At 62.1% G+C, this 25,217-nt stretch overlaps 1 protein-coding gene across 1 annotated transcript; it reads right to left on the reverse strand.

Moving 5' to 3' along the window:
* Positions 1-365: 365 nt before the first annotated feature.
* GALNT9 (polypeptide N-acetylgalactosaminyltransferase 9) lies at positions 366-20,148 on the reverse strand. The gene is made up of 11 exons (XM_036303461.1): positions 19,790-20,148; positions 11,839-12,019; positions 8,804-8,970; positions 7,454-7,628; positions 6,776-6,973; positions 6,308-6,425; positions 2,056-2,241; positions 1,754-1,891; positions 1,195-1,290; positions 702-869; positions 366-512 (listed from the first exon to the last, which is right to left on the reverse strand). Exons 1-11 carry the CDS (start codon positions 20,037-20,039, stop codon positions 366-368), a joined length of 1,824 nt encoding a protein of 607 aa, XP_036159354.1. The 5' UTR covers positions 20,040-20,148.
* Between the last annotated feature and the right edge of the window lie 5,069 nt (positions 20,149-25,217).

Raw genomic sequence — 25,217 nt, forward strand, 5'->3', positions numbered from 1 at the left:
GTGGGCACGGCAGCGAGGCCAGCCCGCCGCGTCTGCGTTCACGGACAGTTCTGCGGGGTGTGTACAGGGTGGTGCATGCAGAGGGTGGCCGTCCGGGCGGCTGGACAGGAAAACCGTGGAAAAGGCACGTGGTTTGGAGCCCGAGCGGCTGTCGGCGGTGCGCTTGGGCCCCGGGCCTCCGGAGCACGCAGGGGGCCCTCGCTCTCCCGGGGACAGGACCCGCCACCCCCGGCGGCCCAGGTGAGGTCCCAGCCTGAGCTGACGTGGGCACAGCCAGGTCCGCGGGGCTCCGCTCGGGGTCGGCGGGAAGGCCAGGCTCCTCCCCAGGCCTCCAGGCCTGCGTGGGGGGCGGGAGGCCGGTCCGGTCAGTGCCGGCCCTGCTTGACCCAGTTCCGGATGGCCCACTTCTGCCCCGAGCACCGCTGCATCACCAGCCGCAGCCCGAAGTTGGCGTCCTTGGACATCTCCACCTCCAGGCAGCGGCCTGTGTCCCGGCTCACGATGGGGCCGCTCTGCGAGGCCGGGAAACCGAGTCAGCACGGGCGCCGGGGCCGGCGGGAGAGCGTCCAGGAGTGAGGGATGCAAGCCCCTCGTGCTCACAGCCCCCTGGGACTCGGGGCCTCGCTGCCCCCACATTCCTCTGCCCTCACACAACCCCTGTCAGCCGTCCCACCGGCTCCCGGGTCTCCCCGCCCGCTGACCTGGGTGAAGTCCCACAGCCGCTGTGCTGGGCGGGCCACGTCCTCGCACTTCTTCAGCGCAGGCATGCGGGCCCTGCCGTCGTCCACCAGGCACTTGGAGTCGGGCAGGAAGGCGGTGGAGCCCAGGGGGCCCAGCTGCAGCAGGCCCTCCGTGCTGTAGCGGACGAGCTGGGGCGGGGGGGGGGGGGGGGGCGGGAAAGCAGGGTGACCCTGGGCTGGGAGGACCCTGGAGGGAGCAGGGTGAGCATCACCTCCCGGGGCCAGCCCATCATCACAGGGGAGGCCGCCCAGGGACAGCCCTGCTCCCAGCCTGTCCTGTTCCTTCCGTGGCTGGCTGTGCACCCATAAAACTCTATTTATAAAAGCAGGCGAGGGGCTGTGGGACGGCCTCAGTCTCTTTCCCTGGAACGTTGCTAGGGATCCCACACGCACCCCAGGCACCTGACCTCCCCGCCCCACCTCCCTCCTGCGGTTGGGGCAGCCCCGCCCCTACCTGGGACGACATCCCGTGGCAGGGGTAGAGGATCGCTCGGTCATCATCCTCCGCTCCCTGGTCCAAGCAGTAGCCGCTGGCCTTGCTGTTTCTCACCTACAACCAGAAACCAAAGGAGAAACCCATGGCTGAGGGGAGGGTCGAGGGGCTCCACCCACCCTGGCCCCTGATGGGGGCAGCGGGCAGGCAAGAGGCTGACACACCCAGGGGCGCTGAGACCCACCAGCGGAGGGGTCTGCTCTGGCAGGTGATGGGGGTGGAGGAGGAAACTGAGGGGTGGGGAGGAGAAGTGGGGGTGTCCAGCCGGGCTCGCGGGGACAGACTGGCAGGATCCTCACTGGGGGAGACAGACAGACAGACAGACGTGCCTCCCAGCTAAGCGTGGACACCCGGACACTGGCGCACAGGGATGTCTATGAACATTCGCAGGGGCGGGGGGGGGGGGTGGAGGAGAGGGCCAATGGGCACTGGAGTGTCAGGACGTGGGAAGTTCGGTGGGGCTTGGACACGGCCCAGGTGGGAAGCCTGTCTGACCAGGGCCACCGGGTGGAGGCGGTACCTCTCCGTACGTGAGGGTGTTGTTGTAGGTCCTCATCTCGGGGTACACGTTCTCCAGGTACCACTTGAAGCTCCGGCATTTCAGCCTCTGGCGCAGGGCCAGCCGCTCCGATACGTCCCCGAAGTCCACCCCTGGGTTCTGCGAGGCGGGAAGGGGTGAGTGAGGGCCCTCACGGGCGACCCAGGCCTGACGCAGGCCCCCGCTGTGAGGGGGGAGCTCCAGGAACTGGGGGCCCTCCTGCCTGGGGCCCTCCCAGAGCAGCTGTCCCCGATGGGAGCGCCGTGTCCCAGCCACCGGCCTACCGTCATGGGGATGTTCCAGGCCATGTACACGTGGGACTTGAAGCTGTCCATCCACACCTCGGCCGCCCGCAGGGCGTTGCGCTTGGCGTAGTAGTCGATGTCGTTGTTGTAGGGCTTCCTGGTGCGCTCGATGTGCGCCACGCGGGAGCAGGGCAGCACCTCCATGCTGCCTCCGCACTGCCACACCTGCGGGACAGCCCGCTGGAGGCCCACTCTCCCAGCCCTGCCCGAGCCCTTCACAGCCCCGCCCACAGCCCCTCTCAAGCCCCGCCCATGGCCCTTCACAGCCCCGCACCCAGCCCTTCTCAAGCCCCGCCCACAGCCCTTCTCAAGCCCCGCCCATGATCCTTCACAGCCCCGCCCACAACCCTTCCCAGCCTCGCCCTCCCAGCTCCTCGAAGCCCCGCCCACTTCTGTTTCTGCCCCGCCCCTGCCTTTCCCAACCACGCCCCCTGCCTGTCAGCCCCGCCCACAGCCCTTCCCAGCCACGCCCAGTCTTTCCCAGCACTCCCCGCCCCGCCCCCTGCCACGCCCCTGCCACGCCCCTGCCACGCCCCTAGCCCTTCCTTAGCCCTTCCCCAGCTCCACCGCTGCTCACAGGCCCCAGGACACACCTGCCCTGGGGGCACCTGGAAGCCTGGCACCTGTGTGCTTGTCCCAGGACGATGGCCAAAGAGAAGCCTCGGCCTTGGGTTCAGTCCACCAAAGCCTGGACAAGGCTGCCCTTGGGCATTTGCTATCAAATTGCACGTCTCTTGCCGGTGACAGGATACAAACAACAGAGGGAGCCTCCATGGGGGGGACAGGCTCCAAATGCAAGTCTCCGTGGGAGTTCGGGAGATGCGTGTACACCACGGGCTTTCCCACAAGACACTCAAGTGGACAGACACTGCCCTCCCTCGAGTGGCCACTACTGCTCCCCTCGGGAGGCCCGATCCCCCTGCTCAGGTAGAGAGGAGGCTGGGCGGGTGAGGGGCTCGCCCTGTGGGCCAGCCTTGCCTCCTGGGCTGAGGCCCTGGATGCACCCTCACCTCACCTGGCAGACCGACCATTTGAGAGTAGAAGCAGACTAGAAGGGGACATCAGTCCACTCCCGCCCACCCCGCTGCCCTACTGTGCACGGAGAAAGGTCTAGGACCCGCCCGAGGCACCCATGCACCCACCCCTCTGCTGTCTGAATGCAGGGCCCCTCTTCCCAAGTAAGGACTCCCTAGGTGGGCACCCCTCCCTGCTCCCTCCCTGGGTATCAACACTGTTCTTTGCTTTCGCGAGACAGGCCCCTATGAATCCACGCGGGAGGGGGAGGAGCCCCAGCCCCAGATGTTCTCTCGCTAACATGGCCCCTCAAAGGGCCGGTTGGAAGGGCAGCAATTGCCCTCGGTGGTGGTGGTGGGGCTTCCTGCAACCCCTGGGGGAGCAGGGAGTCTGAACGTGTTGGAACAGAGACACAAAGGGTTTCCCGTTCCCCAGCCGCACCGGCTCTCCTAACCGGGACGCACCGGCTCTCCTAACCGGGACGCACCGGCTCTCCTAACCGGGACGCACCGGCTCTCCTAACGGGACGCTCAGCGCTTGGTTTCGTCTTGACCTTTATTAACCCGACCGACGGGATGGATTCATTTCCCCCTAATTGGCTCTAGGACTCTCCTCATTAGGAGACGAGCAGTTGGCATTTCTACAATCAGAGAAGTGACACTGGCCCCGAGACCACAGAATTACTCCTCTAATTAGGTTGCATCGATCAGAAGGGCCGTGCGGGCGCTCATGTTAACGACGGATCAGAGGCAGCGGCGGCAGCTTGGAGGCCCCTGTGCACGGGAGCAGGTCCCGGAAAGGCAGGAGGAAGAGTCCGTAGAAGCAGGGGAGGCCTGGCTGCACCCTTCCCAATACCAGCTGGGGTGGAGGAGGGGGCCCGGCCGTCAGAGGCATCAGAGAGGCTGGAGGGGGGTGCTCCTGGGACAGGGGAAATGCATGGATCCCCTCTCCAAGCTGCCTGGGAGCACCTGGCCCCAGGTGCCCACAGCCAGTCTCCACCCACTGCCCCTCAGGACAGGGCTGGCCAGTCCCCTTGGCTGGAGTTCAAGGTCAGACAGGCCTTTCGGATATGAGTGAATGCCAGGCTCCCACACTGATGTCAGCATTCCCCAACCTAATCCATATCTACACCTGCACCTGCTCCTGCACCTGCACCTGCTCCTGCTCCTGCACCTGCTCCTGCACCTGCTCCTGCACCTGCACCTGCACCCGCTCCTGCACCTGCACCTGCTCCTGCACCTGCACCTGCTCCTGCACCTGCACCTGCACCCGCTCCTGCACCTGCACCTGCTCCTGCACCTGCACCTGCTCCTGCTCCTGCACCTGCTCCTGCACCTGCACCTGCTCCTGCACCTGCTCCTCACCTGCTCCTGCACCTACACCTGCTCCTGCACCTGCACCCGCTCCTGCACCTGCACCCGCTCCTGCACCTGCACCTGCTCCTGCTCCTGCACCTGCTCCTGCACCTGCTCCTGCACCTGCATCACCTCAGTCACCAGACATCTCCAAGGGTCTGAAGAGGGGGCATCTTGCAAAAGACCAGGTGCTGTGACCCTGGTTTGGTCTCCATGTTGGAAAGTGGGGTCTGGGCTGAAGCTGGACAGAGGGAAGTCAGCATCGGGGAGAATTTGTGGGACTCACCTCCCAACTCCACTGCTAACATGTGTACTTGAGGGCTGGTTCTAAATTTGTGATTTACAACTGGGTCATGTCAGAGATTTAAATACAGCTGCAAACAGCCCTGAAATGTTCCCAAGGATCTGAGATTCGGCAAACGATTACTTTAGCAGACACACGGGGATTGTTTTATGCACTTGGGGGGATTCCTGCTATGATATCAGGCAATGAAAATGCTTAAAGAGAAAAGAAAACACATTTATAAGCATCATTTTAAAAGGTTCAAGGGGATTTGACGGCAGGCAGCAATGGAGCTGATTGTTTAATGGCATTTAGTCTGTGCAGCCGCGGTAATCGAACATTAATCAAAGAAAAGGGGGAGGTGAGTGTTATTCTATTAGATTTATAGCCATCGTCACGCGATCTCTAGGCTTAACCTCAACGCCTACAGCAAATAGGTTTGAAATGGGCCACTTCAATACACTGTATATAAATTTTTAAAAACTTGCCTTAAATAGTCTTTTCTGTGAATAAAGGCCGCAGGCAAAAATCAAAACAGCAACAACAACAACGAAAAAAACCCACAGACGAAGCTCCAGAAACAGAACACACAAAACAAGAACCACACACCAGGCAGAGCTCACCCACAGCTCCACGTGGAGCCTGCGTGGCCCAGGTCCCCGGGGCTTCCACAGGGGTATTTACGGGGCATCCCAACCTCCGCGTCACTCCCAGGCACCGCAGGCCCCAGAGGCCCCGGGCAGGGGGCGGCCCCACACCGGCAGCATGAACAGCCCCTGAGGGTCGGTGGGTGGACGGCGGCCCCAGAGGACTTCAGGCCACGGTCCTCCCGCCACCCCGAGTCACACCCCCTTTGACAGAGAGCAGGAGGGCGCTGTGGGCCTCGTGCCCTCGCTGGGTCAAGGGTGGAGTCAGAGGGGACGGCGGAGGTGCCCCGTTTCGGGCGAGGTGCCATCCTGTGGACCCAGCACCTCTGGCCCCTGAACCAAGCTGCCCCTATGCCCCCCACCCAGGGGGACTCGGGTGCCCACATCCCCATCTGCACCCCGACCTTCCACATCCAAAGAAGACGAACACACAAACAGCTCGAGGACGGTCAAACGCCCAGGGCCAAAGGGACAAGCTTCTAGAATTCCCAGCCGTCCTCGCTGCCCACCCCTGAGCGTGACGCAGCAAGAATGAATGGCTCGCCCGGCTGGTGTGGCTCAGTGGTTGAGCGTCAACCTATGAACCAGGAGGTCCCGGTTCGATTCCAGGTCAGGGCACATGCCCAGGTTGTGGGTCAAGCAGGAGGCAGCTGATCAATGATTCTCTCTCATCATTGATGTTTATATATCTCTCTCTCTCCCTCTGAAATATATATATATATATATATGAATAAATGGCTCAAATGATTAAAATGAACCTAAATGTGCAATCTTTTGTTATTATGCCACCCTCCTCGTCCCAATGCCATCGAGCTCGTACGTAGACTCTCAGTGGGGGCCCCGTGTCCCACTGGGGAACACGCAGCTCTCGGGCCCACCCGCCCGACCCCCCAGGCCAGCCCCGCACACCGTCCTCCTCGGCGGTCACTTACCCTCATGCCCAGCTCGATGTTTTCGCCGCCGTACACCTCCATGCCTGGGTCCAGGAGGCCGATGTCCCCGAAATACTGCCGGTCCACCACGAAGGAGCAGCCGATCATGGCGGGGGTCCTGTGGGGGCAGACAGCGGGTGAGGGGGCGGGGCCGGGCCAGCGCCCTGCAGCACCTGCTGGCCCACGTGCTGTCTCCACGCCCTCACACCTCACACCTCACCCCCCTCCCCTGTGCTCCTGGCCTCCCTGAGCCGCCAGGACTGAGGCAGGGCCCCCCGCCGGCTGGTCTCTGCGTCCCTCAGGGCCTGGTGACCGCCCGGCAGGCCAGTCCAGGGGCTCATTCCAGCCCTGGCATTCCGTCCTGGCCCCTCAGAGCAGGGGAGTTAAGAAACCAGGTCCCAGCCTGGCCGGTGCTCAGTGGTTAGAGCCTTGGCTCCACCGGCCCCGGGGGCCCCGGCGGCAGCTCACCGGATGGGCGCGGCCTCGTCGCCGCGGTCCAGCCAGTCCTGGGGCGGGATGATGTACATGCACCACAGCCCCCAGTTGTAGCCGTGGGCGGCGCTGGCGTACTGCTGCACCTCGAACGTGTCGAACTTGATGTTGTCGATGGCGGGCAGCACGATGCGCCGGCGGTCCTCCCGGATCCGCGTCAGGGCGGGCTCGGCCCTGCGGTGAACGAGCCTCAGGAAGGGCCGAGGTGGGGCCACGCACCCCAGCAGGAGCCCAGAGCCAGGCGGCCACTCGGGGTCGGATGGCCAGCGCGGCGCCCACCTGCTGAGCACCAACCCCAGGGCCTCCCGCTGGCTCCCTGCCACCCACTCGCCTGCCAGGGGCAGCGACAGCGACAGCCGATGGACACCAAGGCTATCAGACCACGTGGGCCGGCCCGGCGGACATGGCTCTGTGGTTGAGCATCAACCTATGAACCAGGAGGTCAGGGTCCGATTCCGGTCAGGGCACAGGCCCGGGTTTTGGGCTCCATCCCCAGCAGGGGGCGTGCAGGAGGCAGCCGATCCATGATTCTCATCATGGATGTTTCTCTCTCTCCCTCTCCCTTTCTCTCTGTGAAATTCATAAAAATATATTTATAATTTTTTTAAAGTTGCATTTGGAGGTGGCAGACTCGTGGCTCCGAAACGCCCTTACCAGCCGGTGCTGAACTCCACGTGGGCGTCGAAGAAGCCGACGACGGGGGCGGTGGCCGCCTTCCAGCCCTGCAGCCGCGCCCGGATCAGGCCCTCGCGCCGGCTGTTGCGAACAACCTTCACCAGCCCCGGGTACCTCTTGTTGACGTACTGGTCCAGGCTGAACTTGAGCTCCGCTGTCAGGGGGTGGGGGGACGGGGGGGGACACAGAGGCGCCTCAGCGCCTGACACCCAGAGGGGCCCGAGGTCCACGTGGACAGGTCGGGCGCCGAGTGCCCCCATCCACGTCCCATCCACGTCCCATCCACGTCCCATCCACGTGCGCGGGGGCCTGCGGAGCTGGACGTGCGTCGCCGCGCTGGAGACCCACCCCCGAGACAGACCCACCCAGGAAGCTGGGCTTCCCTGGGAGAGACAGAACAAGACACGAAGGAGACTGATTGGGGGCCAGTGTTGTGAAGATGGGAGGACACGGGTGAGCTATTCAGCCGTGAGAGGAAATGACGCCCGTGAATGTGGTCCTTCCGGACAATGGAATATTATTCAGCCTTAAAAAAGGAGGGAGCTGGCCCGGCCAGTGTGGATCAGTGGTTGGAGCTCTGGCCTAGAGACCAAAGGGTTGAGGGTTTTAGTCCTGGTCAAGGGCACGTAGCTGGATTGCAGGTTCAATTCCCAGCCCTGATGAGGACTCCTGCAGGAGGCAACCAATTGATGTGTCTCTCTCACATCGATGTTTCTCTCTCTCTCTCTCCCTCCCTCCCTTCCACTCTCTCTAAAAAAATCAATGGAGCCCTAGCTGGTTTGGCTCAGTGGATAGAGCGTTAGCCTGCGGACTGAAGGGTCCTGGGTTCGATTCCAGTCAAGGGCACATGCCTGGGTTGCAGGCTCGATCCCCAGTGGGGGACGTGCAGGAGGCAGCCGATCAATGGTTCTCTCTCATCACTGATGTTTCAATCTCTCACTTCCTCTCTCTGAAATCAATAAAGGTATATCTACAAAACATAAAAAAACTCAATGGGAAAATATCCTCGGGCGAGGATTAACACAAAGAAGGACATTCCGACACCTCTGAGGGTGGACGGGCCTTGAGGACACTGTGCTCAGTGAAGCGATCCGGACACAGAAGGACGCGCCTGTGTGATCCCGCGTCTGTGAGGGACCCGGAGGTCAGACGCACAGACAGGACGTGGGTGGTGGTCCCCAGGGGCTGGGGGGCGTGCCTCATGGGGACGGGGCCTCGGGTTGGGACGACGGGAAGTTCTGGAGGTGACGGTGGTGACAGCTGCCCGCTCTGCACCCCGACTCCAGACTCCGCCCGGGACGCCCCCCGGGGCCGCGGCCGCCCGCTCACCGTTGTCGCTGTTGTCGTCCACCAGGATGACCTCCTTGAGCAGCGGGGAGGGCGTGTGGTTGACCACGCTGTGCACCGAGCGCAGGAGGACGGACAGCGCCTCGTTGACGAAGATGAACACCACCGAGAGCTGGGGCAGGTCGTCCGCGTAGCTCATCTGCCTGCACCTGCCGGGCCCCGGGCGGGGGGCGGGGGGGGGACAGTGTCAGGGCCGGGCTGGGGGACGGACAGGCAGGGAGGCAGGAGCCTGCTGCCCCCGCGAGGGCCAGCTCGGCCGTGCCCCGTCCCACTGCCAACAGCAGAGGGTGAGGGTTAACAAAGAACAGAACAGCCCGGTCGGCCTGGCTCAGTGGTGGAGCGTCGACCTATGAACCAGGAGGTCAGGGTTTGATTCCCGGTCAGGGCACAGGCCTGGGTTGTGGGCTCGATCCCCAGTGGGGGGCGTGCAGGAGGCAGCCGGTCCATGATTCTCTCTCATCATGGATGTTTCTCTCTCTCTCTCTCTCCCCCTCCCTCCCTCCGTCCCTTCCTCTTGAAATCAATAAAAACATATTTAAAAATTCCTGGGAAAAATATCCTCCGGAGAGGATTAATTAAAAACCCAACGTGGTTTAAATGCACGGACTGTGACGTCATCTGCTAGCATCGTGGTAACCAGACCTGCCCTTCCCAAGTCTGGCTGATTTGGGACGCGTGGCCCCGCCCAGCGCTGGGCACATGGTGCTGTCCGCACACGGCGGGGGGAGGGCAGGTGCCGCAGGGCCCACCCGGGGAGGACGGCTGGGCTCCGGCCACAGGGGGGCCCGGCTCAGACCTCACATCCACCAGGAGCCAGAGAGGCGGGGCCTCCGGACCCCGGGCGTCTGAGGATTTATGGGCCCGCAGAGCAGAGGCGACGGCACGAGGGAGGCGGCAGCCACTCCTGAGGTCCCGGGCGGTCGCGAGGCAGGCGGAGCCGGGCTGGCCTCGCGGGACACGGGGCCGCGGGACACGGGGCCGCGGCCGACACTGATGGAGATTGATGGGGCGCCCTCTGTGCCTCCGGGGACATAAAGCTCCGGGAGAGGATGGCGGGGGGCGTGCCTCCCCGGGAGCGTGAGCCCTGCCTGGTGAACCGTGCGCACGTCCGTCTCCTGCCCAGGCCCCGGGTCTGGGCTCAGCGCAGCCTTGAGAGGCTTCTGAGAACAGCTGGGGAGGGTTCGCCGAAGCGTCACCCGAGACGGTTCTGTCCCTGACATCCTGGAGGCCTTCCTGGTGGCGGCATCTGCCCTCGGGTGACACTGTCCCGCCCGCCCAGGGGCACCGATGTGAGTGGGGCCACACTGACACCAGCCTTCCAGCTGGCAGGGCAACCGCAGGGCCCGAGGCAGGAGCCTGGGAGGCATGGAGAGCCCCACAGAACTGTCCTTCTGAGACGGAGTCCACCCGTCCGTCTGTCCCCTCGGCCTCCCGTTAGCCTCTGACCCTGCAGCAGGATGGGCCACCGCTCCCGGCCCGCGTGGCTCAGGGGTTGAGCGTTGACCTATGAACCAGGAGGTCAGGGTTCTATTCCCCGTCAGGGCACAGGCCCGGGCTGTGGGCTCGATCCCCAGTGGGGGGCGTGCAGGAGGCAGCCGGCCCATGATCCTCTCTCATCATGGATGTTTCTCTCTCTCTCTCCCTCTCCCTTCCTCTCTGACATCAATAAAAATGTATTTTTAAAAGCAGGATGGGCCTGCAGCCTGTTCAGAGGACAGAGCCGTGGGAGGCTGCCAGCCTCGCGACCATCCCTGGGAGACCCTGTTCCCGAGGCCCCTGCCCTCCCTGCACACTCCTCCTTCCCAGCCACAGACGGACGGACAGGCGGACAGCTTGGGGGCTGGCGGAAGACGGGGTGTCCCGTGCGGACGATATGCCTGTGGGGGGCGTGGCTTTGCGCAGTCCCTCCCGACGAGGAGAGAGAGCAGGTGCCTTTCCCCACAGAACAAGCCACACAACACGCTCGCTTCCGTGTGGACACGGAGTCCCCTGCTCATCGTCACAGACACCCACCCCTCGCCTCGCGGGCCCTGCGGGCGGGAGGCGGGGAGCGGGGAGCAGGCCCCAGGCCAGCGCCCGGACGGGCACCTGGACGCCTCGCGCTCCCCGCCCTCGGTCAGCACCTGCTGGGCGCCTCGCTGCTCCCAGCTTCGCGTTAACACGCACGCAGACCTCGGGACGCGGGGCGGAGGGGACCGTAAGCGCTGGGATGCAGGGCGGGGCCGGGAAGGCCGCCTGGTTACGATCCTGTTTCACGTGGATTTGCCAGTTCTCCTCTCAGGGTCCCCTGGGCCAGGCTCAGTGGCCTAGATCTATGCCATGCGCTTCGTGGCACATGAAGCTGCCGCTGAACGAGAAAGCTGTCCACCCCCAGAGAGAGGGGCACGAACACGGCGCTGAGGGGAGAGGCGTGCGACGGGGTAGCCCTGGGGCGGGGACACGGCACAGAACTGCCGTCTCGGGACCAAAAACACGGCCTGCGCCACGTCTGGCATTCGTGTTCGTGGCAGCGCCGTGAGTGCCTGCGGTGGCCCAGCCTGGCTCCGTGTCAAAGGGACCCAGCAGCCAGTCCTGTCGCTGGGCCGCGAATCGGGCGCCGCCCCCGGCCGCCAGCACCGAAAGCAGGAGGGAAGGTCCCCGAGGGGGAGGGACAGGGTCCGTGCGATAGGCTGCGTCAGGAGCCCATGGCCGGCAGGGAGGAGGGGGAGGAGGGAGAGGGGAGGAGGGGGAGGGGAGGAGGAAGAAGGGAGGAGGGGGAGGGGAGGAGGGGGAGGGGAGGAGGGGGAGGGGAGGAGGGGGAGGGGAGGAGGGGAGGGGAGGAGGAGGGGAGGAGGAAGAGGGGAGGAAGAGAGGAGGAGGAGGGGGAGAGGAGGAGGAAGAGGGGAGGAGGGGGAGGGGAGGGGGGAGGGGAGGAAGAGGGGAAGAGGGGAGGAGGGGAGGAGGAAGAGGGGAGCAGGGGAGGAGGAGGAGGGGAGGAGAGGGAGGGGAGGAGGACCCCGTGGGAGGTCGCTGCTCACTTTTTGGGCCTGTAGTCGGGGATGGTCCTGTCCAGGGAGATCCGGTCGCTCAGCTGCGCGTTGTAGCCGAACTCCTCGTAGTTGCCGGCCGCCTCCTGGCTGTCGTCCCGCAGCGTGGCCGCCGCTCCGCCCTGGCCCAGGCCCCCCGGGCCCTCCACCAGACCCATGGGCTTGGCGAGGCCTGGAGGGGAGCAGAAAAGAGGGGTCAGGCAGGTTCCGGGCGCCCTAACCGGTTTGGAGAGAGCGGCGGCCTGCAGACTGAAGGGTCCCGGGTTCGATTCTGGTCTGGGCAATTGCCCAGGTTGAGGGCTGGATCCACAACAGGGGCGTGCAGGAGGCAGCCGATCCATGACTCTCTCTCCTCGCTGATGTCTCTCTCTCTCCCTCTCCCTTCCTCTCTGAAATCAATATCTATATATAAAAGCCCAGCGACCAAACAGTGCAATGACGGGAACGACCAGAACGACCGGTGGCTATGGCGCGCATGCGGCAGCCAACCAGCCTGACCCGGGTCCTGATTGCGCCTCCCCCCGCCCCCCACCGTCCCCCGGCGGTCCCATGCCCGATCGGCTCCCAACACTGCGATTGGGGGTGGGGCTGGCTGGCCAACCACCCACTGCTTCTCCCTCCGCTCCACCAGCCAGGCCCTATGGGCCCCTGTGGGGGGGCCTGACAGACCCCATTCATGCATGACTTTGTGCACTGGGCCTCTAGTAAATATATTAAAAAAGAAAAAACAACCCAGAAAGCTGCCCACAGTCACCGTGTCCCCTGCCCCTGGCCCGCCGGCCCCGCTCCAGGGGACACTGCTTCCTCTGGTTCGAGTCCCTTCTGTGCTGCCCCCTCAAATCTGCACGTGACAGGCCTGGGTCGAGCCTGCAACCCGGGCCTGTTCCCTGACCAGGAATCGAACCGTGACCTCCTGGTTCATAGGTCGACACTCAGCCACGGAGCCACGCCGGCCGGGCTAGACCAGCAAGGACTTCGACGAACCGACTGCTGTGACCACTGGGTGGTGGGAAGAAGGCTGCGCCCCAGTGAAGCATCTCTGGACACACCTGGCTTTGTGAGGGATGGGCTACCCCTGTGCACCTCATCCCACCCAGACAGGAAAAGGGGGTCCCCTGTCCCCAGCTGCCCCATCGCCAGCCCCGGTTTGGGGGCCCTGGGGAACCTGCATTCATGCCCAGGTGGGGCCGCTCTCAGGAACGTGAGCCTCAGCGAGTGCCCAGGAGGCTTCCTCAGGGGCAGGAACCCCGTGATGCCCGCACCCCCCCACCCCCACCCCCCACTCCCGCCCGGAGCCAGAGCCCAGAGCTCGCCCAGAGCCCGGAGCCCGAGGGCACGCCTGCGGGGACACGCTGCTGTCAGAGGCAGGGAGTGACTGGAGAGCGAAGCAGCTTCTGTTAACGAATCAGGCGGAAGGCGATCTCCCTTTGTCCGAGTTCATCATCATTGTTGTCATTGGTCGAGGTCGGGCACCTCTGCGGAGGCCGCCGGCCGCCCACAGCAATTCCGCGTTCGCGGAGGAATTGTCTGAAGTCTGTGACCCGAGGGAGCTAATGACAGGCGCTAAGTGGGAGGCACGGGGGCCGGAGACGCCGCACGGAGGGTGTGGGTGCGGGCCACGCGGGAGCCTGGACTCAGAGCGGTGAGGTCTGCGTCCGCTTCCCAGGCCCCTTCTCTTGTGCCCTGAGAAAAGCGAGGTGGGGGTTCATGATCCACCGAGACTGTCACCCGCACATACGAGGGGTGGGGGGGCTGTAGGGAGTGGTGGGGCCTGTGGCTCAGGAGCCCCACCCGTGTGGCCTCGGGTCCAAAGACGCCAGATCTTCTAGACTTTCTTGTTTAAAAATATGTATTTGTATTGATTTCAGAGAGGAAGGGAGAGGGAGAGGGAGAGAAACATCCATGATGAGAGAGAATCACGGACCGGCTGCCTCCTGCACGCCCCCCACTGGGGACTGAGCCTGCAACCTGGGCTTGTGCCCCGACTGGGAATCGAACCCTGACCTCCTGGGAGCCACGCCAGCCGGGCACTGGGGGGAAGGGGGAGGGGGAAGGTCCGGAGGGGGAGGGGGGAGGTCCGGAGGGTGCCTGGCAGCATCTGGATTTCATGTTCCATGAGAAAAACAAAGCCCAACACAGGGGGCCCCGTTAGCCAGGGTTTGTGAGGGACCGTGAATTCCCACTCAGAGGAGCAAGGGGTGGGTGTTAGGGAGGCTGCCCTCCCGGCCAGAGACCCCAACCGGGGACTCGCTGGCCCTGCCCGGCCTCGCCCGGCTCCCGGGAGCCCTGTGGGCAGCCTCTGCCCCCTCCTGACCCCAAAGCGTCCTCTCCCGCGTGGCCGGCCTCTCCTCCCAGGCCGCCTGGCTGTGTGGGAGGCTGTGATTTCTCAACTTGGAAGGAGTGTGGTTTCCAAGCTCCCAGCTTCTCTCTGAGTCACTGAGTCCCATCTGTCACCGGCGCGTAAGCCAATCTTCCTGGAGAGGAAACAGCCGCTGCAGAGGCTGCCCGTCACACGCTCTTCTGCGAGGAGGGGGGAGGCGTGCCCGCTAGCGGCATCGGGCGGCTGTGAGATACGGCCTGGCTCAGGATTCGGGGTCCGGGCACCCCTGGGGAGACGTGACGGCCTCTGGCAGCCCACAGGAGGGGCCACCTGGCCAGGAATGACCAGGCCCAAAGGAGGAAAAATGGGAACCGAGCTGATGACTGGGTCCCTGGTAGAGGGAGGGGGGTCTAGATACTGCAAACTCGGCCGGCTGGCGTGGTTGAGACCGACCTATGAACCAGGAGGTCACGGTTCGATTCCCGGTCAGGGCACATGCCCAGGTTGTGGGCTCCATATCGGATTAGCTGTTAACTGGTTAAACATTTGGATTTTTTAATCAAAGAAAACACGATAATTTCAAGAGAAACATCAGAAGTGCTTTATTCCAAGTCATGTCCATCGCTGGCTACACATCCCCCATCTTTCAGGTGATTGGTGGAGACCGTCCCAATAGAGCTTTTCTTGTTTTGAGGCAAACCATTCAGAGACCCAGTTTCCCACTTCTTCGCACGTGTTGCAGTGCCGCTCAGAACGTGCGTGTGCCGTCGATGGGAACAGGTGGTCATCGGAAGGAGCAGGGCTGGTGCACACGGCGGGCGGGCTAATACTTCCCAGGCAAGATCTTTTCACGCGTCTTTCACTGGTTTTGAAGTGTGTGATGGTGCGTCATCACGAAGCAAAATTACTTTGCCGTGTCTTCTGGCCCATTCTGGCCGTTTCACGATCAAAGCGTGGTTCAAATTGATTATTTGTTGTCGGTAGTGATCAGTATTAACGGTTTCACCTGGTGTTAGAAGCTCCTGATACTCCACACCTTCCCGACCCCACCAAACACAGAGCAGTGTCTTCTTTCCGAAGCGATGTGGCCTTGCAGTCGATGTTGATGGTTGACCTGGATCAACCCGTGATTTTGTGCGTTTGGGATTCTCAGAATAAACCCACTTCTCATCGCCAGTCACAACTCGATGCCCAGAGACTTTCTTTCGTGCCGTGGAAGCACCATTTTACTGATGACTTTTCGGTTTTCCATTTGTCTTTTGTTCAGTTGCTGTGGCACCCATTTTCCTTCCTTTAACATCTTTCCCATTTGCTGAGCAACGTTTAATCTTTCTGCGAGTTGGTTTTGAGTTGGACACATATCTTCATCCAATAATGCTTGTCATTGTCGGTCTTCAAACTTTTTCGGTTGACCTGGACGTTCTTTGTCTTTCCCACCGAAATCCTCACTTTTAAAGCGTTTAAACCAGCGTTCACAAGTGTCTTGAGATGGAGCATGTTCACCATAAACTTCCCGAAGTATACAATCACTTTCAGCAGCACTTTTCTTCAAAATAAAGTAACGAATTAAAACTTCCCGCAAGTGCTCTTTTTTTGGGCACAAAATTCAACATTTTTAAGTGTAAAAATATCTATGAGTTAACACCTTCAGCAAATTTGACATAGGAAGTTTTGAAGCTTGTCAATACAACAAAATAGCATACTTATCAAATCACATATATATCAATATATGTGTAACCCCATCTATTGAAAAATATCCGCATTATTAACCAGTTGATGGTTAATCTGCATTAGTAACCGGTTGATGGTTAATCCGCATTAGTAACTGGTTGATGGTTAATCCGCATTAGTAACTGGTTGATGGTTAATGTGCATTAGTAACCGGTTGATGGTTAATCCGAATTAGTAACCAGTTGATGGTTAATCTGCATTAGTAACCAGTTGATGGTTAATCCGAATTAGTAACTGGTTGATGGTTAATCTGCATTAGTAACCGGTTGATGGTTAATCCGCATTAGTAACCGGGTGATGGTTAATGTGCATTAGTAACCGGTTGATGGTTAATCCGAATTAGTAACCAGTTGATGGTTAATCTGCATTAGTAACCAGTTGATGGTTAATCCGCATTAGTAACTGGTTGATGGTTAATCTGCATTAGTAACCGGTTGATGGTTAATCCGCATTAGTAACCGGTCCACCCAGTAAAGACAGGAGACTCGCTGCCTGGGCCTTCGAAGATCACCTCGCTCCCTCCCAGCCACAGCTGGATCCACTCTCTCTCGAAAACAGCAGCTAATTTCATTACCGACAGGCCTTTTAAGGTTCCCCCGGGGCCCAAACGGATAACATATTGTCGATGGCGGGGAGACTGACGGCCCTCGGAAACAATGGAGTCATGAATATCTCGCAGGGCCCGCGATACCTGTAAAATATTTTCTCACCAAGACTAATAGAGCGTTTGATAAATCCTCTCCATAATCCTCACGTCCGATGAAGATGAATACGGATGGGCCGGGGGATAAGGGATGGAAATGTCGGGCAGATGACTTCCTGGCTCTGCCTGCACCAGTGAGGGAAGAGAGGGGCGGGGAGGGTGTGGACTGCTCCTCCCAACGCCGAGGCCCACCTGCCCCAGGTTCAGGACTCCTTATTGCTGGGGGTGGGTGTGTGGGGATGTCCGGGCATCCTGCCGCGTTGGCAGCCACCTGGCTCCGAGGGACCCTGCCCCAGAGGGTCAGGCCCGGCTCCCCACGCCCACCCAGGTCTGACGGGGGAGGACTCTGTGCCTTCGGCTCAGGTCTCTGCTCAGATCCCAACGGCAGCCCGGCCGGCGTGGCTCAGGGGTTGAGCGTTGACCTATGAACCAGGAGGTCAGGGTTCGATTCCTGGTCAGGGCACAGGACCAGGTTGTGGGCTCCATCCCCAGTCGGGGGCATGCAGGAGGCAGCCGACCCATGATGCTCTCTCCTCATTGATGTTTCTCTCTCTCTCCCTCTCCCTTCCTCTCTGAAGTCAATAAAAATATATTTAAACATAAATAAATAAAATAAAATGGAGCAGCTGTCTGTCCTCTTGTCCTTCCGCATCCTTCCCACGGGCTCAGCCTGTTCTCACGTGGCTTCTTGTGATCAACCATCAGCCCCACTCCTGCACTGCCCCCCTTGTAGGGCCCCCCTGGGGTGCGTGTGGCCTTGGGGCTCCCCTGTCATTTCCAGGAGCAAACGTGAGTGGCTCCTGGGTGAGACACTGTGCTGAGTACCTGGCCGGCGGGGGGCAAGACAGACTCCCCAAAGAGAGTGAGGGCGGGGGAGACAGACACAGAGAGATACAGAGACAGAGGGACAGAGAGAGGGAGAGGCAGAGACAGACAGACAGATGGAGACAGAGGGACACAGACAGAGATGGGGGACAGGTGGGGAAAGCGGGGTGGGGGGAGACAGGGACATTGAGGAGGAGGAAGAGATTAGGGGAGGAAGGGAGGGAGGAGGGAGGAGAGAAGATGTTTTACAGGAAAAGGACGGGCAGGAGGAGGGGAGAGAAAGAGGGTGAGGGGGACGCCAGGGGAGAGGGGAGAGGGGAGAGGGGAGAGGCCAGGGGGCCTGGGTGACCCTCTGTCCGGAGACACATCCTCATTGCAGGTCAGAGCTGGGAAGGGGGAAGGTCAAGGGAAGGGCCGGCGTTTTCTGCCACCGAGAGCCTGGCTCTTCCTTCTCCCCGTGAAGGGCGCGGCGGGAAGGGCGGGTGCAGGGCCGGCCAGCCTGGTGTTACACAACCCGGAGAGCTGCACCGTCTTTACATAACCCTCCTCTCTCCCAGGAAACACAGCCTCACACCCGGCAGATACCCTCCGAGACGCTGTGGGCTGCCGTGGGGCACACGCCTCCCGGAGAGGCACCGCCCGCTGGTGCAGCCAGGGCCGCTGAACCAAACTTCCTCCCCGAGCAGGCGGCCTCGGCTGAGGAGGGGAGACCAGGAGAGCCGCAGGGCCCTTCAGAACCGCCTGGGGAGCAAGACCGGGCGTCCTGGGGAGGTGGGTGGGCGTGGCGAGAGGGTGCCCGGGCGTGAAGGGCTGCTGGGCTGGCTCCCGGCGGGCGAGGCTGCCGACAGAGGCTGAGCCTCGAGGTGTCACCGAGCTCCCGGTTTAGAGGTGCTGCTCAGAGGTGGGCAGAGCGCCCTGAAGGGACCCCCCCGCAGAACCCCGCATCAGGCAGGGCCGCCTGCAGACCGGCCCAGGCACCTCCCGGCGAGCCTGGTACTGCTGCTTCCTGAGTGTGGCTGGGCTGCCAGCACAGAAACCAGAGGGAAAACCCCCAAAGAGATAAACACAAACTCTCCTCCTCCCTCCAGAACCCGCACAGAGCCGCCTCCTAAGCAGGAAAGCGCTCCTCCCGCCAGCGGTGGCCACGGCGCTGACCCCTGAGAGCGACGCTGACCCTCCGGGGTGACCCACACCTGCTCCCGATGCAACAAGGAGCCCCCGCCAGCAGCTGGGCTTCCCACGGACAGTCCCCTGGGTCCAGGGCCCACCTGCTCAGTGAACACCTGCCGGGCCCCTGACTACTGTCCCCCTGTCACGGGCTCCCAGCCTCACGCCTGACCCCCAACCCTTTCTGGGGCGAGCGCGCCCCGGGCTTCCCCCAGGACGGGGAGCTGAGTGAGCCCTGTGGTTAGCGAGGCCCCTTTCCCATTTGCATAAAAGAGCACCAGCCGTGAGGCTCAGGGGTTGAGCGTCGACCTAGGAACCAGGAGGTCAGGGTTCGAATCCCAGTCAGGGCACAGGCCCGGGTTGTGGGCTCCGTCCCGTGTGGGGCGTGCAGGAGGCAGCCAATCCAGGATTCTCTCTCCTCATGGATGTTTCTCTCCCTCTCTCTCTCCCTTCCACTTTGAAGTTAATAAAAAATATTAAAATAAAAAAGAGGGCCAGGCCAGCCACCTCCGAAGGGCAGCGTCACCCTCTGGTACCCGACCCCTGACCCCTGACCCCTCAGCAGCCAGAGAAGCACAGTATGCCCGCACTCTTGCACCTGGGCACTGCCTGCCCCTCAAGCAGGTCCTACGACCCCTTTTTTTAAATCCTCACCCTAGGATAGTGTCCCATCGATTTTTAGAGAGAGTGGGAGAGAGAGGGAGAGACCGAGAGAAACATCCATGTGAGAGAAACACATCGATGGGTTGCCTCCTGCACGCGCCCAGACCAGGACCCAGGCCAGGGAGGAGCCTACAACTGAGGTGCGTGCCCTTGACCGGAATCGAACCCGGGACCCTTTGGTCCGTAGGCCGAGGCCCCATCCACTGAGCCACACCGGCCAGGGCAGGTCCTACAGCCTCTTCGGAAGTTCTCTCCAGTGCCCGGTCCCACCAGGGGGAGAGCTGAGTCCCGGAGGATTTGGGGAGGGGCGGTCTCAAGTGTCCACTGGGCAGCGGAGTGGCCAGGGGTCATCAGGCAAGGCCTCTGCGACGGGAGCCAGCCAAGAGCCCCCTGTCCGCTCCTGCCTCCCCGATCCCAAAAGTTCCACCCCAGCCCCTGCGGGCCGTCAGCCCCCGGGGTCAGCGCGGGGTCAGCGGCCGGGACACGGGGCAGTGACCAGCTCCGGACAGTCCCCCCCCAGCCCCCGGGCTCACCGTTCAGCTGGTGGTACACCACCTCCTCCAGGTGGTCCAGGCGCCGCAGGATGGCCTCGCGGTCCCCCGGGTCGCCCCGCGCGCCCGCCCTGCCCAGCCGGCTGCGCGCCCGGCGGTCGGCGCCGCGCAGGACCTGGGTCGGCCCCGCGGCGCGGCCCTGCAGGCGGCAGTAGGCGGAGAAGAGGACGATGCCCACGAACACCAGGATGTTCACCGTCAGCAAAGTTTTGATCTTCCTGGCCGCCGCCATGGACGCGGCTGCGAGCCGGGGGCTGCCTCCCCCGCGGGGCACCTGCCGGGCCCGGCCGCCCCAGGCTCCGCCCAGCCCCGCGCTTCGGGGACCATGAGCCCCTCCTGGCGGCTCGCCGCGGGGCCACGGAGCTGCGGGGCAGGGGGGGTCGGAGGGGGGCTCAGGCGGGGGCGGGGCCGGGACGGGGGCACGTGCGGGGGCTGCGGGCGGGGGAGGGGGCTGTGGGTGTGGGGCCGAGCTCGGGGGGTGCGGGCGGAGGAGGGGGCCGTGGGTGTGGGGCCGAGCTCGGGGGGTGCTGGCGGGGGGAGGGGGCGGTGGGTTCGGGGCGGGGCGGGGGCTGCGGCGGGAGGAGGGGCTGCGCCGGGAGCTGTCCCTTCAGCACCACCGCGCCCGCTCCGCGCGCCCCGCCGCCGCCGGGGTCCCCGCGCTCAGGGGCTGCCCAGGGCCAGGGGCGCGGGGCGCAGCCGGCATCCTCCGCAGCGGGGCCCGGGCCCGGATCGCGGGGCGGCGGGGCGGGCCCGAGGGCCGGGGAGACGCGGGAGGCGCGGGAGGCGCGGGCCGGCGGGCGCTCGGGCTGGCGTGCGGCTGCTGCCCGCCCCGCAGTCACGGCGCCGGTGCGGAGTGACGCGGCCGCCCAGCCCATCAGCATGCACTCGGCGCCCCGCGCCTCCCCCGCGCCCCGCGCCCCGCACCCGCCGGGACTGTCCCACCGACCCACCCACCCCTCCCCGGGGCGGGGTCCGAGCGCTCCCGGTGCCCCCTCCCTCGCCCCCGGGTTGGGCGGCCGGACGGGGGCGGACCCGCGCGCGCTTCGGGGACCCAGACCAAGGGCATCCGGGCCGCACGGCAGGGGCGGAGCCAGCGGGCCCGCCCTCCCCACTCCCCTCCCCAAACTCGGAATGAACCTCCAACCGGGCTCGGGTCAGACCTGACCCTGGTGCAGGCTGCGTTGTCCCCTGATGGCGGTGGGGCGGGGCCTTTGCGGGCAGGAGCGCGGACAGGGGGTCAGGGCCTCCTGGGTGGGCTCCCCGCCTCCCTGAGCCTCCCCCCACCCCCCCAGGCTGTGGGGCTGAGGGCTGGGAAGGGCTGAGCTGCAGGACAGGTGGCCTGGGCTCGAGATTTCCTGGGACCTAGAGGCACCGCCAGGACAGAGGACACAGACCCCCGGGGCGTCGGGTGCTGCAGGTCAGGGTCCCCGCTGGCCCTAGTCTGGCCCTCTCCCCACATCCAAGTTCCTTGACCTCCGACAGGTCAGCCTATCCGGGTAGATCTAGGCAGATCTGAGAGACCCATGTCTCTTCCTTATGGAAACTTCCTTTTCTTTCTCAGGACATTTTGTCCAGAGAAATTCAGAGGGCGAGGCCGGCGAGGCTCCGTGGCTGAGCGTTGACCTAGGAACCAGGAGGTCACAGTTGGATTCCTGCCCAGGCCACAGGCCCGGGTTTCCGGCTCCATCCCCAGTGGGGGGCGTGCAGGAGGCAGCCGGTCCATGATTCTCATCACTGATGTTTTTCTCTCTCCCTCTCCCTTCCTCTCTGAAGTCAATAAAAAAATATGTTTATGTCTTAGCCAGTGTGGCTGAGTGGATAGAGCATGGGCCTGTGGACCAAAGGGTTCCGGGTTCGATTCTGGTCAAGGGCACGTACCTCGGTTGCAGGCTCCTCCCTGGTCCGGGCGTGGGCAGGAGGCAACTAATCGATGTGTTTCTCTCACATCGGTGTTTCCCTCTGTCTTTCCCTCTCTCTTCCACGCTCTCTAAAAATCAATGGAAAAGATATCCTCATGTGAGGATTTTAAAAAATCATAAAAATATATTTAAAAAAGAAAGAGAGAGAGGAATTCAGAGGACCACCACCAGGAAGGGCCCAGCCACTGGGAGGCGAGGCCCACGGCCCAGAGTTCACCATATAAATCATTTCTTCCGAGCGGAGCCCAGGACGCCTGCTTTTAATTCTCCCTCCAGAACAGCCTTTCCAGGCAGCAGGTCTGACAAACGCCGGCCTGTTTTTGGTAAATAGCCCTCCCCCTGTCCCTTCCCAGGAAACGCTGTGCTTTTCTGCGTCTGAGATGCCAGGCGGTGAGGGTAGCTTTTGGAATCATAACACAGCCAGGGCACGTGTACCCAGTGGGCATACTTTGCCAGGCGTGGATCCAGGCCCCGTCTGGCTATTAACCGGTTAACGGCACAGCCACCACCTGGTGGTCCCAGCTGGCCTCACCTAACTTTACAAACGAGGAAACTGAGGCAGCACAAGGTGGGTGCTTGGCTGAAGGTCACGCCAATGGCAAAGCCTGGCTTCGGAGTCGAGCCCAGACAGTTCGTCTCCGGAATCACATTTCACAGCCGCTGTCGCTCAAGGAAAAAAGAGAAATAAAGCACTTTTCATTACTTGCTTATTGAAAGTGACGTTAACGTGGTTTTGCAGGAGAAAACGTCGTTTTGTTCTTGTAACGACATTGTGCCGCATTCTAAAATTTAGCAGGAATGATACCTCCCAAATAGGCATCAATCTTTAGCTAAATTTCATTGAAATAGGAGCACGTGCGTGGACTTGGGGAAAACTGGGGGGGATGGGGTGCTCTATAAAGAGGGAATGGACCTCATAGTCCAGCAAACTGGTTTTCATTGATTTTTTAAAAATATATTTTTATTGATGTCAGAGAAGAAGCGAGAGGGAGAGAAACAGAAACATCCATGATGGGAGAGAATCATGGATCGGCTGCCTCCTGCACGCCCCCTCCTGGGGATGGAGCCCACAACCAGGGCATGTGCTGTGACCGGGATTCGAACCCTGACCTCTTGGTTCATAGGTTGACGCTCAACCACTGAGCCACGCTGGTTGGGCATTAAGTTAGAATTTAATGCAAGACATGACCAAAGCAACACAGGACTGGGAGGTGAATTTTGGTTTAGCCGGGGTGGGGAACACTCGGCCCGAGGGCTGTAAGAGGCCTGAGCAACCGCTTGGTCTGGCCCTGCCAAGGCATTACGGGTGAGTTAATTAAATGTTTGACCAAGTATAGCGGGCTCAGTGCTGCTGGTGACAGGGGAAGTGTGGCCGGGACGCAGCCCACCCCCCCCCACCCCCCCACCCCCCACTCCCCCCCCACCCCCCCACCCCTGCGCCCGCCTGCGACGCAGCATTCCTCTCCCCTCCCAGTCTCTCCCACTCGGGTTTCTCAGCCCAGCTCCCCGAAGATAGGCTGCAAAGCACAGCACCGTGGGGAAGATTGATGGCAGCCATTCGCATGCGCGAGTGTGCGCCCGCCCGGCGGCCCTGCCACCGCCTCCCTGGGTTATTTAGTGCGAAGGAGCACGCTGTTCCGAAACCGCAAGAACACATTCCTCATAAATCAGACGTCCCCAAGCGCCTCTGGGACGGGCTCTGGGCAGGCCGTCACCGCCGACGCCTGAGGGGGTGGTCGGCCACCGAGAGCTGGGGCCGAGGGCTGGGTGTCAATCACACCCAGCTTCAGGGGCCCCAGAGAGTGAGAAATGAATGAGTGAGTGAGTGAGTGAATGAATGAATGATTCAATATGCCGATGACCAGTCTCTGAGCTCCTGGGGGCTGAGGTCACAGTGTCTGAGGCTCGGCTGCAGGAGGTGACAGCGAAGACGGTGCCCTCTGACACATCTGAACTCAAAGTTTCCCATCAGTAAATCAAGACGTCTCAGTGTGGCTCAGTGGCTGGTCATCGCCCAGTGAACCAGGAGGTCAGGGTTCGATTCCTGGTCAGGGCACGTGCCCGGGTTTCTGGCTGGATTCCCAGTAGGGGGCGTGCGGGAGGCAGCTGATGGATGACTCTGTCATCATTGATGTTTCTCTCTCTCTCTGCCTCTCCCTACCTCTCTGAAATCTGTAAAAATATATTTAAATAAATAATAAGATAAAGACGGCGGGAAGCTGCCCCCCCTCTGTCCCCTCGTGTGCCTGATCTTCATGGCCTTGTCTGCAAGGGTGTCCTGAGGAGGTGGCCCTGTGCAGGCACCAGGAACGCGTAACAGCCGAGGACGCACACTCGGCGGCCCCCTCGCCTGTCCCGCCAGGAGGCCGTCCAGGCCCAGGGCCAGCACCAGCGCCGGGTTAAACAAGCCCTCGGAGTGACCCGCTACAGCCCCTTAAAATATGTCCGTGCTGGCGTCAGGCTTCTGGGCTGGGACGTGGGCTTTTCCACAGCGGGGAGCTCTGGCCTGGGCCTTTGCCAGCGCTCACTACTGTGTAATCTAATCTAATTGATCAATTAAATCCAAACAATTTTTAAAGAAGCTGTAATAACAGTGATAGGATGGCGGGACTACGTGTGATTTCCTTAATGACGTTGATCAAAGGAACTGTTCCCGGGGACTTGCGGGGTTTGGTCGTCGACCCTGTGGTTCCATCCCCCATGCTGAACTGTGCACCCGTGGCTGCCACGGGCGTGCCGTGGAACAAGCCACCGGCTGCGGTAAAAGCGCAGACACGTGTATTGGCTGCCTGGCTGCCGGCTGGGGCGCCCGGATGTGCTGTGGTCCTCTGTGGGTGGCTAAGATGACCTGCTGTCCGCGGCGGGCTGGCCGGGGTGTCTGGTGGAGCTCACAGACGGGCAGAGAAGGGGTGGAAGGAAACACGTGCTGCTCTGGCCTGTTTGTCTTTTGTTGTTGTTTTTCATTCTCACCTGAGATATTTTCCCATTGATTTTTAGAGAGTGGAAGAGAGGAGGGAAAGACAGAGAACACCGATGTGAGAGGCACATTGATGGGTTGCCTCCTGCAGGAGCCCTGACCGGGGCCCAGGCCAGAGAGGAGCCTGCAACCGTGGTACGTGCCCTTGACCGGAATCGAACCCGGGACCTTTGGTCTTCAGGCTGACGCTCTAGCCACTGAGCCAAACTGGCCAGGGCTTCAGCCCATTTGCATCCAGGCTGCTGTTGCCCCCAGACAAAGAACACGTGTCCCCTCCTTTCCACGCCAGGACCCCCCCCCCCCCCGCCCTCCCACCCCGCCCCCCTCAGGGACCTGCCCAAGCTCTCAACCTTCCTCCCCTCCCTCCGCTCCCTCCCCTTCGCGCCTTAGTTTCCTGGCACAGATGCAGGAGGGGATTGGCGACGTCAGCTGAACAAGTCCCATATGGTCCTTCCCAGAGAAACTGTTTCTCAAGTGGATGCATTTAAGCCTCCTCTCTTCCTGCCAGCGTTCC

The sequence above is a fragment of the Myotis myotis genome, unplaced genomic scaffold, assembly GCF_014108235.1.
Source record: "Myotis myotis isolate mMyoMyo1 unplaced genomic scaffold, mMyoMyo1.p scaffold_m19_p_37, whole genome shotgun sequence".
NCBI lineage: Eukaryota > Metazoa > Chordata > Mammalia > Chiroptera > Vespertilionidae > Myotis > Myotis myotis.